This window comes from Carcharodon carcharias, chromosome 1 (assembly GCF_017639515.1).
Source record: "Carcharodon carcharias isolate sCarCar2 chromosome 1, sCarCar2.pri, whole genome shotgun sequence".
NCBI classification, from domain to species: domain Eukaryota; kingdom Metazoa; phylum Chordata; class Chondrichthyes; order Lamniformes; family Lamnidae; genus Carcharodon; species Carcharodon carcharias.
The window spans coordinates 73,023,919-73,037,647 of record NC_054467.1 but is presented as its reverse complement, the minus strand read 5'-3'; the positions used below and the strand labels follow the sequence as shown (position 1 = coordinate 73,037,647).

At 40.7% G+C, this 13,729-nt stretch overlaps 1 protein-coding gene across 1 annotated transcript in view; it reads right to left on the bottom strand.

Annotated features, from left to right (window-relative positions):
• LOC121283940 overlaps positions 1 to 13,729 on the bottom strand; it is a 197,618-nt gene that overhangs the window by 94,953 nt on the left and 88,936 nt on the right. Inside the window, exons 8-9 of the mRNA XM_041198739.1 lie at positions 3,858 to 3,935; positions 2,042 to 2,238 (exon numbers count right to left, since the gene is read on the bottom strand). Of these exons, the coding sequence (XP_041054673.1) occupies positions 2,042 to 2,238; positions 3,858 to 3,935 (275 nt within the window). The remainder of the gene's footprint in view (positions 1 to 2,041; positions 2,239 to 3,857; positions 3,936 to 13,729) is intronic.

Sequence of the window (13,729 nt, the reverse complement as noted above, 5' to 3'; positions counted from 1 at the left end):
TTTTCTTTCAATTTGATACTATCCTTAACTTCCTCAGTTAGCCACATATGGTGCAGCCTTTTCAGTCTTTCTTTCTCAATGGAATAGTTCTTTGCTGAAAGTTATGACATATCTCCTTAAATGTCTGCCACTGTTTCTGACTGACTTACCTTTTAATTTATTTTCCTCGCTCACTTTAGCCATTTCTGTCCTCATACCCTTGTAATTCCCTTTATTTAAGTTTAAGATGCCTGTCATATACCCATACATCTCACTCTCAAACTGAATGTGAAATTCTATTATGTTATGATTACTGTGGCCCAGAGGCTCCTCTATATTGAGATCATTAATTAATCCTGTCTCATTGCACATTACCAGGTTTAAAAAAGCTTGCTCCCTGGTTAGCTAGAATATATTGCTGTAAGAAATTGCCCCAAATACACTCTCTGAACTTATCGTCAAGGCTACCTTTGCCAATCTGTTTTAGCCAATTAATATAAAGATTAAAATCACCCATGCTATTTGCAGTAACTTTCTCATAAGTCTCCACAATTTCTTCTTGTATACTGTGTCCTACAGTATAGCTACTGTTAGGAGACCTATAGACTACCCCCAAAAGTGACTTCTTACCTTTGCTATTTATTATCTTTACCCAAACTGATTCTACATCTTGATCTAAGCATCCTGTACTCATATCATCCTTAACTAACAGAAATACCACCATCTTTTCCTAGCTTTCTGTCCTTCTGAAATGTCAAATACTCTTGAATATTTAGGTTGCCATCTTGGTCACTTTGCAACCATGTCTCTGAAATGGCTATCAGGTCATACATATCATTCCCTCAGCTTTCAATTATTGGAGATTTAAAAAAAACACATTAACTTTGTATTGCCATTTTTTCTCTTCTTAATCCAATCCTTTTTCACTCCCTTCATTTTGCTTTGTGTACCTGATTTGACATTGAATTCACTTTTCTAAACTTTCTTGCTTAGATTCTGCCATTTGTTTCACAATCCTTCAATTTGATTAGGCATTTCCTTAGCCAGTTGTTTGCTCTGTCACTCACATCCCAGATGCCCTGCAGAGACACTGCACCATTTGCATCTTGCATTTCCAGTAACTTTCAGTGCAAGATCGCATGGAAAATGATTGGGCAAGAATAAGTCTAATTAATGGCAAGACACCATTTGTTCACTGGCTATTTTTGCCCATTATATAGAAAGCAATCATCCACCATTCTAAGGCCAATACATAAGATTTTTTCTAATTTCTAACAGCAATGTAGGAGCACCTTCAGCAGTTCATGAAAGTGACTCACTACCACTTTATCAAGAGCAACTAGGGATGGGAAATAATGCTGACCTTGCCAGTGATATACATATCCCAATAATTATTTTTTTAAAATTCCTGTATTGCTATAATTCCATTACTGATTATTTTTAAAGGTATCTTTATCAATGTGAGATACATTAAATGTTGATAAATGGATCATTTTCCCACTCTGGATTGTGAAGTTAGCCATTGCAGAGCAAACTGGAGTCATAAGCTCTCTTTATTCTGCTTCACCAGTATGCCTTAACCCAATGTGCATCTGTACCAGGTTAGGTGTTTCCCATTTAGGAACATGAGTAGGTAATTCCGTCCCTTGAGCCTGATCCACTAATCAATTAGATCATGGCTGAGCTGTACTTCGGTTCCATTTGTCTATCTTAGCTCTATATGCCTTAATACTTCTACAAAAATGTATCGTTCTCAGTCTGGAAAGCTCTAATTTCCCACAGCCAAAATGTTAGTGGTCTTGCAGAGTGACATTTTAGGGTCAATAGCTGCTGGAACTTTTATACTGCAGAGTTTTGCCCAATTGTAATAAAGCTGAGAATGTCCAAACTAATTTTTCAATTTAAATATATTACAATATAATAAACAATTTCTCCACTATGTTTTATGATATTGAGGTCTTTTAATCTGAGCTGCAATGATAAATGAATGTTTGTAGATTGCAATACTATCCATTTGAAGCATAGTTTTGTGAATACAAACGAGGTGATAGAAATAGCAGACCTGGTATTTCCAACAGGGTAACCTGGGAGAAATCACAGATGACATCAGGCAATTGGTAACGTCGGGGGTTGCCTATTTCATATGCAAGCTGCTCGGCAACAGTACCAAACGATACCAGTCCTCCAGTTTTAGGTGGTTTAGAAAGGACAAAGCTCCCATCAGAGGAACATTCAACCACGGGAAAACCAATGTTGTCCCTGGAAATGGATGGGACATGGATTGAAACAGATAAGCAATTTCTATTCAAGAGAACAGTACTATCTAAAAAAAAAGTCATGAAAATGTAAATATACTGGATGAATCCTGCAATTCAGAATGGAACTTTATAAACTGCTTGCCCCAGAAGATGAGTTTAGGATAGATTATTTTTAAATGACCAGATTAGATCCTGGTAAACTGCTTAGACTGAATGCTCTTCCCTTAAATCCTGGATATTTATGCTTCATTACTATTCTGATTCTACTCTATAATCTTTCTCATTTACTTTCTGGCTTGCGCTCCAGACTGATTCTGAGGTCAAGCTTCACAAGCAGTGCAACTCTTTGGTGCCTCAGACAAGTGGTCACCCTTCAAATTTGAGCCCAGGCAATTAAACTTTGGCATCAGGGAACCTGTGATGCCCTGATGACATGCTCTTGCTCTCAGATGACATCTATGTGCATGCACTTTGCAGCAGAGTCGCTGGAACACTAGGAGCACTGTAGCCTCCCCACACCACTTGCTTATACTGAAAACAGCTTAACTCCATTAATCTCCTGCCACAACTTCAGCATGAGATCATAAGAACCCCTTGAGAAGAGACCAATTTTAATAGCTTATGGATTTCTCCAGGAGGCCTGCTGATCTTCCAACCCAACAATGCACTTGGAAATTCCAAGTATAGGACTCAAACGTGGGATCTTCCTGCTCTACATAGCTCTCAACATTACACCATCTGATGCATTTAACAGTCATCGCTCCCTACAATCCTCAGCAATTTCTGTTTTAAATACTTTACATCTCCAGAGTTCAGAATACTGCCAGGTCCATAATTATGAATGTTCTCTTGAGACTGTCAGAGGCAGTGAGTCTTGTATTTGTGCTTAGGTCAGCAGATAAAAGAGAAGCATTTACCATTACTTCTGCTCATCATAGAGGACTGGATTTCCCTTATGGTTTCCAGTTCATTGTATTCAGGTAGAAACGCTAATTAGCTGTCCTTTGAACTCCTGATCTCAACCTATCTTAGAATTAAATAGTCAGTTTTAAATATAACCGTTAACAAAACCTGACATCCTAAAACCTCCCTGAGATGGAGACTAGTCTACCAACAGTCATCACAGATGCTCTTGCCATTGTCTACAGGCATGAACACCTTGTACCTTCTTCCCATAAAACAACATTTAACCATCAAACCAACCAAACTTGTTGTTGGGCAAAAGTCAGAACAGCTCACATGACCCCCTTCATTTCTCAATTTTACCCTAAATTAAGAGACAATTCCAAAACATAATAATCTTACAAACTTCATATTTGTAACATATTTACATACTAAATTAATTTCTAAACAATTAATTAAATCAACAAGTACTACAGTATAAACGTATTTATACGAACTAATTTCAATTATATTTTGTAAAAATTGAAAGCATTTGTTCATCTGTGCACTTTACTATCTGATACAAACAAGGCAGTGGTTTGATGATAAAATTTTAGCTAAAATTTCAAAATTTAACGTGAATATAATTGTGAAGACATTGAGTATACATTAAACTTAAGAAACAAATGAGTTGCAGAATTTTTTTGAAAGAGAAAAATGTAAAGATTGGTTTAATACCAGTCAGGAACTCGGTGCCAATCTGTAAATATTCCACCTGTACACTGGGCTCCGCACTCAATCAGGTGACCTGCAAGACTAAACACCAAATGAAAAAGTACATTCTGTAAAGCTTAGAAATACACATCTTTGCGAAATAAACAAGATGAAAATGCAAAGTTTAGAACAGTTAGGCACCCAGTGAACTGCAAGGTACAATGGGTTCAAAAACCCCTCTATCGCCTCTGTAAGCTGTGTTGAATCAAACACAAACTGAAAATTTGGAAACATTCTCCCCCTGCTGGCTGCAAGATGTGTTCCGAAATTAATTTCAGCAGTCGAGCTCTGAGAGAATAATGCAAAATTCCCCTTAAATTAGCACAATCTGACAGTCTCATTTAAAGATGTTAAGCACGGTTGCTGTGGACAGAGAAAAAATGGCATAGAAGTTGAATGCTGCCCTGGAGTTGCTAATGTACAGTCCAGACAATGTTATTCTGCATTTAGTCTGTACTTATCACAATTGTAAATGCCAACACAAGGGCCCCTATTTACAGGGAAGCAGGGAGGGAGTGCTGTTGGGGAACAATAACCTTAGGTGCGGATGTCCTGCTGAATTTAGCTGCAAGACCTCAATGACATTTTTTTCTTTTATTTCCTGCTCAGAAACAGCCAGATTGTCATCCTGGCCTGCTGTCGGGCAGGAATTCCAATGCCAAGAGGCTGCACCTGGGGCCATTTGGGGATGGTGCCCAACAATCCGGCAAGATTGCTTGTTGATGGGAGTTGGATCCTGGCAATCTGGAGTGAGGAAAAGATTTGTTTTGTTGGGGGGGGGGGCGGCGTTGTTGGTGGTGGTGGTGGTGGGGTGGTTGGCTGGCCGATCGTGGCAGTGAGGAAAGGCCAGAAGAAGGGAGGCCAAAGGTTTCCATGAGGGGTTGAGAGGAGCACTCCTGTTTCTCTTGGCTTACAAGGATACTCTATAAAGCACACTTATGTTCTGGAGCCAGTTGCTCACGCCCCCATTTAGCTGCCAGGTTTCCAGAATGCTGGGAAACCTGGCCAGCAACCAGGGAGCATCATGGGAGCCTAACGATGAAAAAACTAGTTACATGGTTGATAATGAGGAAGAAAGCTGTAGGCTGCATGAAGATATCAATGGACTAATCAGAGGCAAATGGAGTTCAATCCAGAGAAGTGTGAGGTAATGCATTTAGGGAAGGCTAACAAGGCAAGGGAATGCACAATAAATGGTAGGACAAAAATGTGGAGGAACAGAGGGACCTAGGAGTGCCTGTCCATTTTTCCCTGAAGGTAACTGGACAGCTAGATAAGGTGATTAATGAGGAATGATATCAATGAAGAATGCTGAGCAGGTTGTGGTCTGCAGTGCTGCCTGCTCCAGGGAATTAATGTAAGTCTGGGACATGACCGAGCTTCTCCTCCCCACATATCTAATGTCAGGAGGTCATACACCAATATTTCCTAAGATCTGATGAAGTAATATTATCTTACTCTTGTCTCAAACAGTGTTTAAGGGCGCAGAGATGGATATAATATTTTCATCATGCATGTCTTCTAAAGGATCTGTTCAGAAAAGTCTCCTACCAGATGTAAGCAATTAAAGTACCGCTGATTTTACTTGTACCTCTAAAAATTTCCAGATTAAAAATCATGATGATGTACGCCATATTATAATAGTGATTCCAGAGCACTGAAAGATCAGATCTGACTTGAACATTTTATGCCACCTTGAAATTAAGGTAATAAAACCATGGAATTCAGGGAGTTAGCAGGTCTGATTTACACTTGACTCCAGTCCAACATTGCGTAGCTGACCCATCATTCCCCTTGAAGTGGTACAGTAAACCACTCAAAATGTCACCAGTACTTGGGAAAGCGAAAGCTGTTTCATTGGGATGAGCTCACTTAAATGGGGCTGGGATCAGCGTTCTGGTGAGTCATCTAATTGGGCTGTGGACAGGACTTTAAACAAAAAGGGGAGAGGAGGAAGAGGAAGGGAGATTTAGAAATCTAAAGAGAAAAGTCAAGACAATAGAATAGTGTAGCAACTTAGGGAAAGACAAAGGCCCAAACAAAGGGCTGAAATAGGAGTTTGGGAGGGCGACCCCAGAATAAGTGTGGAGGCTGTCGGTGTGGAGGTGGGCTGGGCAGAAGGCCTGCCTCTGTGCTCTGGCACTATGTTTAAATTTTTTAAAAGTTTAAAAAAAGCCCTCCAGCCCTCACCCTTTATCTCTGCACATACTCCCTATGCCCCATCTATGCCAACCCATGCAAACCCATGCCCTCTACCCACCATGGTCCCATACCAACTTAGTGCCAACTCATGCCAGCTAATTCTTCCCACCCACCACCCTTTACCCTTACCCCTCCATGCCAATTCACCTAGTATCCCTGGACAGTTCTTTGACAGCTGAACGGTTGACAGCTTGAGAGTTCCAATGGATTTGTGCGTAAAAGTGCATAATCATGTTCACTTTTGACAAGGCATGCCTTACCTTTCCAAAGGGTGTGTTATCTCTCCAAAAGGTGCCCCAGTACCCTATCCAAAGGGGTACTTTACCTCTCCAAAGGGTTACCTGGCTCTACAAACAAATCTAATCTGCACACTCAGGGTTTCACACTCCTGGCCTACAAAAATCCCAATTCAATGGAGGCAGCTGGTGATTTGAATGGCCGGCTGCCTCCACGAATAACACACAGACGAATCTCAGCCCGCCCCTGCAAAAACAGGAAATGCCGGGTTCAGGGGTGGGACTTAGAAATTTTGGCCATTTTCTGCATTTTCACGATGATGCAGAGGCTCTCCGTGATGGTGAAAATTTTGGCCAAGGTTTGGGACAGGAAGGAGAGAGTTTAATGCTTGTAGTATTTAAGCCAATCGGGTCTATGTAAACAATAGTAGTAAAAAATAAAATAAAAGGTTCTTTATCTGAATGTACAAAGTATTCATAATAAGATAGATGAACCAGTGGCACAAAGAGATAATTGATTTAGATCCAAGCAGCATTACTGAGGTATAGTTGAACTAACCAAACTTGGGAATTAAATATTCTGGGGTGTATAATATTTCAAAAAGAGAGGCAGAACGGAAAAGGAGTTGTAGCTCTGATAGTAAAAGATGACATAGGACAGAAGTGAGAAAGGATCTTGGTTCAGAAGGTCAGGAAGTAGAATCAGTAAGGTTGGAGATTAGGGATAACAAGAGTCAGCAAACGCTGGTGGAAGAAGTTTATAGCCCCTGAATAGGAGTTACACGGTTGGACAGAGCATTAAGCAAGAAATAATTGGAGCTTGTCATAAAGGTAATATAATAATTGTAGGGGACTTTAATCTTCATACAGATTAGACCAATCAAGTTGGCAAAGATGGTCAGGAAGATAAGTTTGTAGAATGCTTTTGTGACAGTTTCCTCAAACAATACGTTGTGGAACCAACAAGAGATAAAACTATTTTAGATCTAGCATTGTACAATGAGGCAAGGTTAATTAGTAACCTCATAGTAAAAGATCCACTGGGAAAAAGTAATGTCATATAATTGAATTCCATATTAAGTTTGAAGGTGACACTCTAGTCCCAAAGAAGAACGTCAAACTTAAACAAAGCCAACTGCATAGGTATGAAGGGAATGCACACTCAGGTCGATTGGGTAAATGGACTAAAAGGTATGGCAATAAATAAACAGTGGGAAACATTTAAAGAAACAATTCAAAGGGCAGAATTTAGACCATGTCAGGTGGGCTCGGTGGGGGCGTTCAGGAAGCCAACCGCTGCCTGCGATTGAAGCTGGAAGGCGATTTCACAGCGCTGCCTGTGTGGGCAGGGGAGGGAGGGCAAGCGGGCGTGTGCGAACTTCGCGCATGCACGCGCGTGTGCGCTTGAAAATCTCCCTGAAGCACAGAGCTGCCTCAGGGAGATGAAGCGTTTTTAAAAATAAAAATAGAAATTTGAAAAATCTAATAAAACATGTCCCCTCATGCAACTCTGTCACATGAGCAGGGACATGTTATTAATTAAATTTTAAAACTTTTATTTTATTTTTATTTGCCTCATTTATCCTGTCCAACCATAAGGTTTGATGGACAGGGAAAAATTTAACTTAATTGATTCTTTAATGACCTTAACAGGCTTTTTTATTGTTGGCGGACATGCTGCCGACTCTGGCGCACCCGCTGACTAACTATCATGTCACTGCACACTGACGTCAGGATGCTCAGCCAATGTCAATGTGTGTCACTTCACGCTTGAGCGGCGCGACCGCGCACCCACACGCCAAGCTAAAAATTTTGCGCAAAGTGTTCAACAAAAATACATTCCATTAAAAAACAAAAGCTCAGAAAGAAAGATCCATCATGGCTTACTAAGAAGGTTAAGGATAGTATTAGATTAAAAGAAGAGGCCTATAATGTTTCGAAGACTAGTAGTAAGCCTGAGGACCGGGGGGTGTATTAAAAACCAGAAAAGGGCCACCAAAAAGTTGGTTAAAAAAGGAAAAAGTAGAATGCGAAAGCAAACTAGCTGGGAATATAAAAACAGATTGTAGAGCTATTGCAAGTATATAAAAAGGAAAGTAGCTAAAGTAAACATTGGTTTCTTGGAGGCAGAGACTGCAGCAGCGACCATGGGGCATGTAGAAATAACAGAGACATTGGACAAATATTGTGTGTCGCTTTTCTCAGTTGAACACACAAACTATATTGTGGAAATGGACGGTGACCAAGGGGCTAATAAGAGTGAGGAATGTGTGATATTTAATATCAGCAGAGAAAAAGTATTGGAGAAAGTTGAGGGCCTAAAATTCAACAAATCCCAGGACCTGATGGCCTACATCCTGGGGTTCTAAGTGAGGTATCTTCAGGGATATTGGATGCACTGGCTATCATTTTCCAAATTCCACAGATTCTAAAATGGTCCCAGCAGATTAGAAGATAGCAAATGTAATACCACCATTCAAGAAAGGAGGGAAAGAGCAAATACGGACTACAGGCCAATTAGCATGGCATCAGTCATCAGGAAAATTCTGCAGTCTATTAGTAAGGAAGTCTTAACCATGCACTTAGAAAATCATAGGGCAGGATTTTCGGGTTGTCAGGCGGGCACAGTGGGTGGGCAGGGAGCAGCCAGGAAACGGACAGCTGTCCACGATCGGACCCTGACTGTGATTTCATGCTGGCTGGTTAATTAATGGGCAGCCAGAGTGAAACACGTGCTGAGAACCCCAGCGCTGCCGGGGTGGGGGTGGGAGGAGGGCGAGTGCAAAAATCTGCGCATATGTGGGGGAGCGTGCACTGAAAGCTCCCTGAAGGCAGGGAGCTGCCTCAGAGAGCTGAACAATTTTAAAATCAAAAAGAAAGATTTTTAAAATCCGAAAAAAACATCCTGACGTGGGACTCACTCACAATGGCATCAGCAGAATAAAATTTCTGCCCAAAAATTTATATTTATTTTTTATTTAATTGTGGCAGCCTCCCGTGGATAAGGTTTGCTAAAAAATCAAAAGGCCATCTTGCCGATTCACCCACCAGCCAACTGTAAGGTTGGACGGGTAGCAAAAAATAGGTATAAATTAATTGATGAAAGGCCTTAATAGGCCTCTTAATTGTCAGCAAGTGAGCTGCCAACTCTCGCACGCAGCCACTTACCAAAATATCGCATGAGTGCACGATGATGTCGGGACGCTCACCCAACATCATTGCGCACTATTTTACGCCTGATCGGGATGGCGTGCCTGCCCGTGGGACGTAAATTCCTGCCCATGGTATGATAGGCAAAGTCATCATGGCTTTACAAAATCATGTTTGACAAATTTATTAGAGTTTTTTGAGGATGTAACTATTAAGGGTCAGAGAGTAAAAAGGAACCAGTAAATGCAGCGCACTTGGGTTTCCAAAAGACATTCGATAAGGTGCTACACAAAAGGATAATACACAACTGAAAGGGCTCATGGAGTTGGTGATCATATATTAGCACGGATAGAGGATTGGATAACAGACAGGAAGCAAAAAGTAGGGAAAAACGGGGCCAACTTGAAAATGCCGTTTTTCCCTACTTTTTGCTTCCTGTCTGTTAACCAAACCTCTCACCAGGATAATGTATGATCTCCAACTCCATGAGGCCTTTAAATTGTGTATTAACCTTTTGTGGGAATATAAGCTGGAGGAGGTCATAAAGAGGCTGCAAAGAGATATAGACATGTTAAATGAATAGGCAACAAGGTGGCAGATGGAATATAATGTGGGGAAATGTAGTGTTATTCATTTTGATAGTAAGAACAGGAAAGTAGAATATATTTTAAAAACCGTGAAATTTGCGAACGTTGATATTCAGAGATTCAGGGTGTACTCATGCAAAGAACGAAAGGTCAGTACGCAGGTACAGCAAGCAATTAGGAAGGTAAATTGTATGTTGGCTTTTATTGCAAGGAGAGTGGAGTACAAGAATAAAGAAGCCTTGTTACAATTGTACAGGGCTTTGGTGAGAGTACACCTGGCGTAGTGTGAGCAGTTTTGGTCTCTATATTTAAGGATGGATATATTTGCATTGGATGCAGTAAAGCGAAGGTCCACTAGATTAATTCCTGGGATGTGAGGGCTGCTCTAAGATAAGAAGCTGTGTAAACTGGGCCTGTACTCTCTGAAGTTTAAAAGAATGAGAGATGATCTCATTGAAACATACAAGATTCTGAGGGAAGGGGCTTGACAGGGTAGACACCAGGCTGTTTTATCTGGCTGGAAAGTCGAGATCACGGGGACACAGTCTCAGGATAAGCGGCTAATCATTTAAGACTGAGAATGAGGAGAAATTTCTTCACTCGGAGGGTTGCGAATTTTTGGAATTCTCCACTCCACAGGGTTGTGGATGTTCTATTGCTAAATAGATTTAAGGCTGAGATAGACAGTTTTTTGGTCTCTCACGGAATCAAGCAATAGAGGGAGTGGGTAGGAAAGTATAGTTGAGGCCAAGGATGAGCCATGATCATACTGAATGGTAGAACAGGCTCATGGAGCCAGATGGTCTACTCTTGCTCCTATTTCTATGTTCTTATGTTCCTTTCCTATGAAAGCAAGAATTCAGCCCATCTCCCATTTTAGGGCAATTAAGGACAGGCTAAAATTGTGATCTTGCCAGTGTTGCTAAAATCCCAAAAAAATGAAGGAGAAAAAAATACTCATTCCTGCCATTATTACAATTTTAAACTGGTACAATACTGCAAGTGTAAGCTGTAAAGGTCAGCGACAAGAATGCTTTAATGTATTCTTGCTGCTGAAACTTACAGCTTACGCTTGCAGCTCTGAAGAAGAGTCATACGGACTCGAAACGATAACTCTGTTTCTCCCTCCACAGGTGCTACCAGACCTGCTGAGTTTTCCCAGAATTTTCTGTTTTTATTTCGGATTTCCAGCATCCGCAGTGTCCATTTTAAAAAGAAACTTGAATTTAATAAGAATGTACTTATCCAATCTGGTGAAGATCAGTGTCACACAATTCAGTTTTCACAAGCATAGCTAATTTCTTTTTGTATGGTCTTACACTGGAAACTAAAGACTGTTTAATAGATGTATTCAATTTCAAATTATTAATTTATTTGTAAAAAAAAATATTGCTGAGAGAAATGCTGCCAAAGCTTTTCATCTTGCATGCATCAGAACAAACTCAAGAATGCCAAATTTCAAATAATCACAATGATTTTTACTACTTGAGAAAAGGGTGTTGATTGGTTGGCAAGTCGACTCTGATTGGCTGAGGCATTGCCATGGAGAAAGCAACAGGGAACCATAGGTCTCCAGGGTCCCGCATTCTTCAAAAACGGTGCAAGGCTTTTATTTGCAGAGAACAGGTCCCTGAGTATGAATGTATCTCACTTCTAGCAAGTGTAATGAGCCACTTATAAGCTCGACCGATTATCTTAATTGGTTGTTCGATAGTTTATTTATTATAGCAAAAGTCTTAAAATATGAATTCTTGTCCCTTGGTTTATTTCTGTCAGTCACTGGGAAATTTATCTTTTTTTAAAATTATTGCTCTTTACAGGGATCTTAAGGTAACTTACGTCCCCAACTATATTCTGAAGTATATCTCATGTCCTGTCCACCCTGGTGACACAGCTTGTATAATAAACTTGTTTTGATGTTCTACAATGGAAAAACAACATATTGGAGGACCTGTAACTTTTATGTGATGGCGTTGACTTTAAAGGAAAATTGGGCGGGATGTACAGTAGGCAGCTGATCCAATATTGCCTGTTCTATGCTATCGCTGAAAGTTGAAAATTGCCTCCATTGTGCCTGAAATAAAAGGTTTATGCCCATTATATTGTCCACAAATCTATGTTCCTAATCTGCACCAGGTCACTATGGGTGATGATGTTCTGAGCAGAGGTCAGACAGTTCCACAAAAGGAACAGAGGAAACTTGTTGGTAACATAATCCTGGGTTACACCCATGCACAGTTTAGTGGCTGTTTTCAGAAAATTGCAATGAATAATTAACAGATGCATTCCCTACAATAGTGAGAAGGAAAAATATGCCTTCCGAATAAGGAATTTCACCCTCAACCATCTAAGTTAGAGTAATAATGGGAAGGAAAAAAAATTGGGGGTAGGGTGGAAAAGTGAGCAACACACCCACAGAAAGACATGCAAGTACTACTGTTGGCCTCTTCACATTCATACTGTTTCTTTTTAAAAAAAAATCTTCAAACCACATTTTATAGTTTTCTTTCTTTGATAAGGCGTAAAGGGAGAAAACCTTTAATTAAGGTTTTAAAGACTTTAATTAAAACAAGTGTAGTTTGTTAAGATTTCTGGAAGGCAGTACTACATAATGGACCAGTCTCAAGTAGGAAGCATAAGTGTACTTAACGCATAAAGCTCTGTAAAGTTTGACCTCATATTTGCACCATCACTAAGACTACCTTTTTCCACCTCTGTAACATAGCCCAACTTTGCTCCTGTCTCAGCTCATCTGCTGCTGAAACTTCATTCATGACTTCGTTATGTCTAGACTCAACGATTCCAATGCACTCCTGGCTGGTCTCCCAGTTTCTACCCTCCATAAACGTGGGCTAGAATATTGCAGTTAGTGTGCAGGGTTGGACCCGACAGGCGAAATGAGATTTCCTGAAGGTTTATTAAAATAATTAAATAAAATATGCGAAGTGCACAAACATGTCCCAGCTCATGACACTGTCACATGAGGGGACGTTTAAATAATTTTTTAGATAATTTATTCAAAATTTTCATTACCAACTTAATCTCCCTGAGACAGTTCCGTGCCTCAGCGAGATTGCTGCATTCTTTTGCGTGAAAGAGCACAGGCCCTGGCTCTCCCTCCTCCCCCTGCCCGCACAGGTAGCGTAGCGCTCCCAGCCACATATTACGCTGGGCGGGCCTTAATTGGCTGGCCCATGTAAAATGGCAGCATGCAGCCAATCGTGGGTGATCATCAGCTCCGCGCCCACCCCTGCCTTATCCTGCCCAGCCCACCCAACATAGGTAAGATGCAGCCTTTGAAGTCATCAAACACTCTGCTGCCCATTTCTTAACTTACAGAAAGTCCTGTTTCTCTAACACCTCTATGCTCTTCCTGGTCAAGCATAATGGCTTAATTTTAAAGTTCTTATCCTTGTTTTCCAATCCCACCATGGCCTCGCCCCTCCCTAACTATGTAATTTCCTCCAGCTCCACAATCTCCAAGCCTTCTGCCTTCCTCTAATTCTGGCCTCTTGTGCATCCTCAAGTTTAATTGCTCCAGCCATTGGTGGCTGTACCTTCAGCTGCCTAGGCCCCAAGCTCTAGAATTCTCTCCCTTCACCTCTCCGCCTCTCTACCTCACTTTCCTCCTTTAAGAGAGTCTTTAAAACCTACTTCTTTG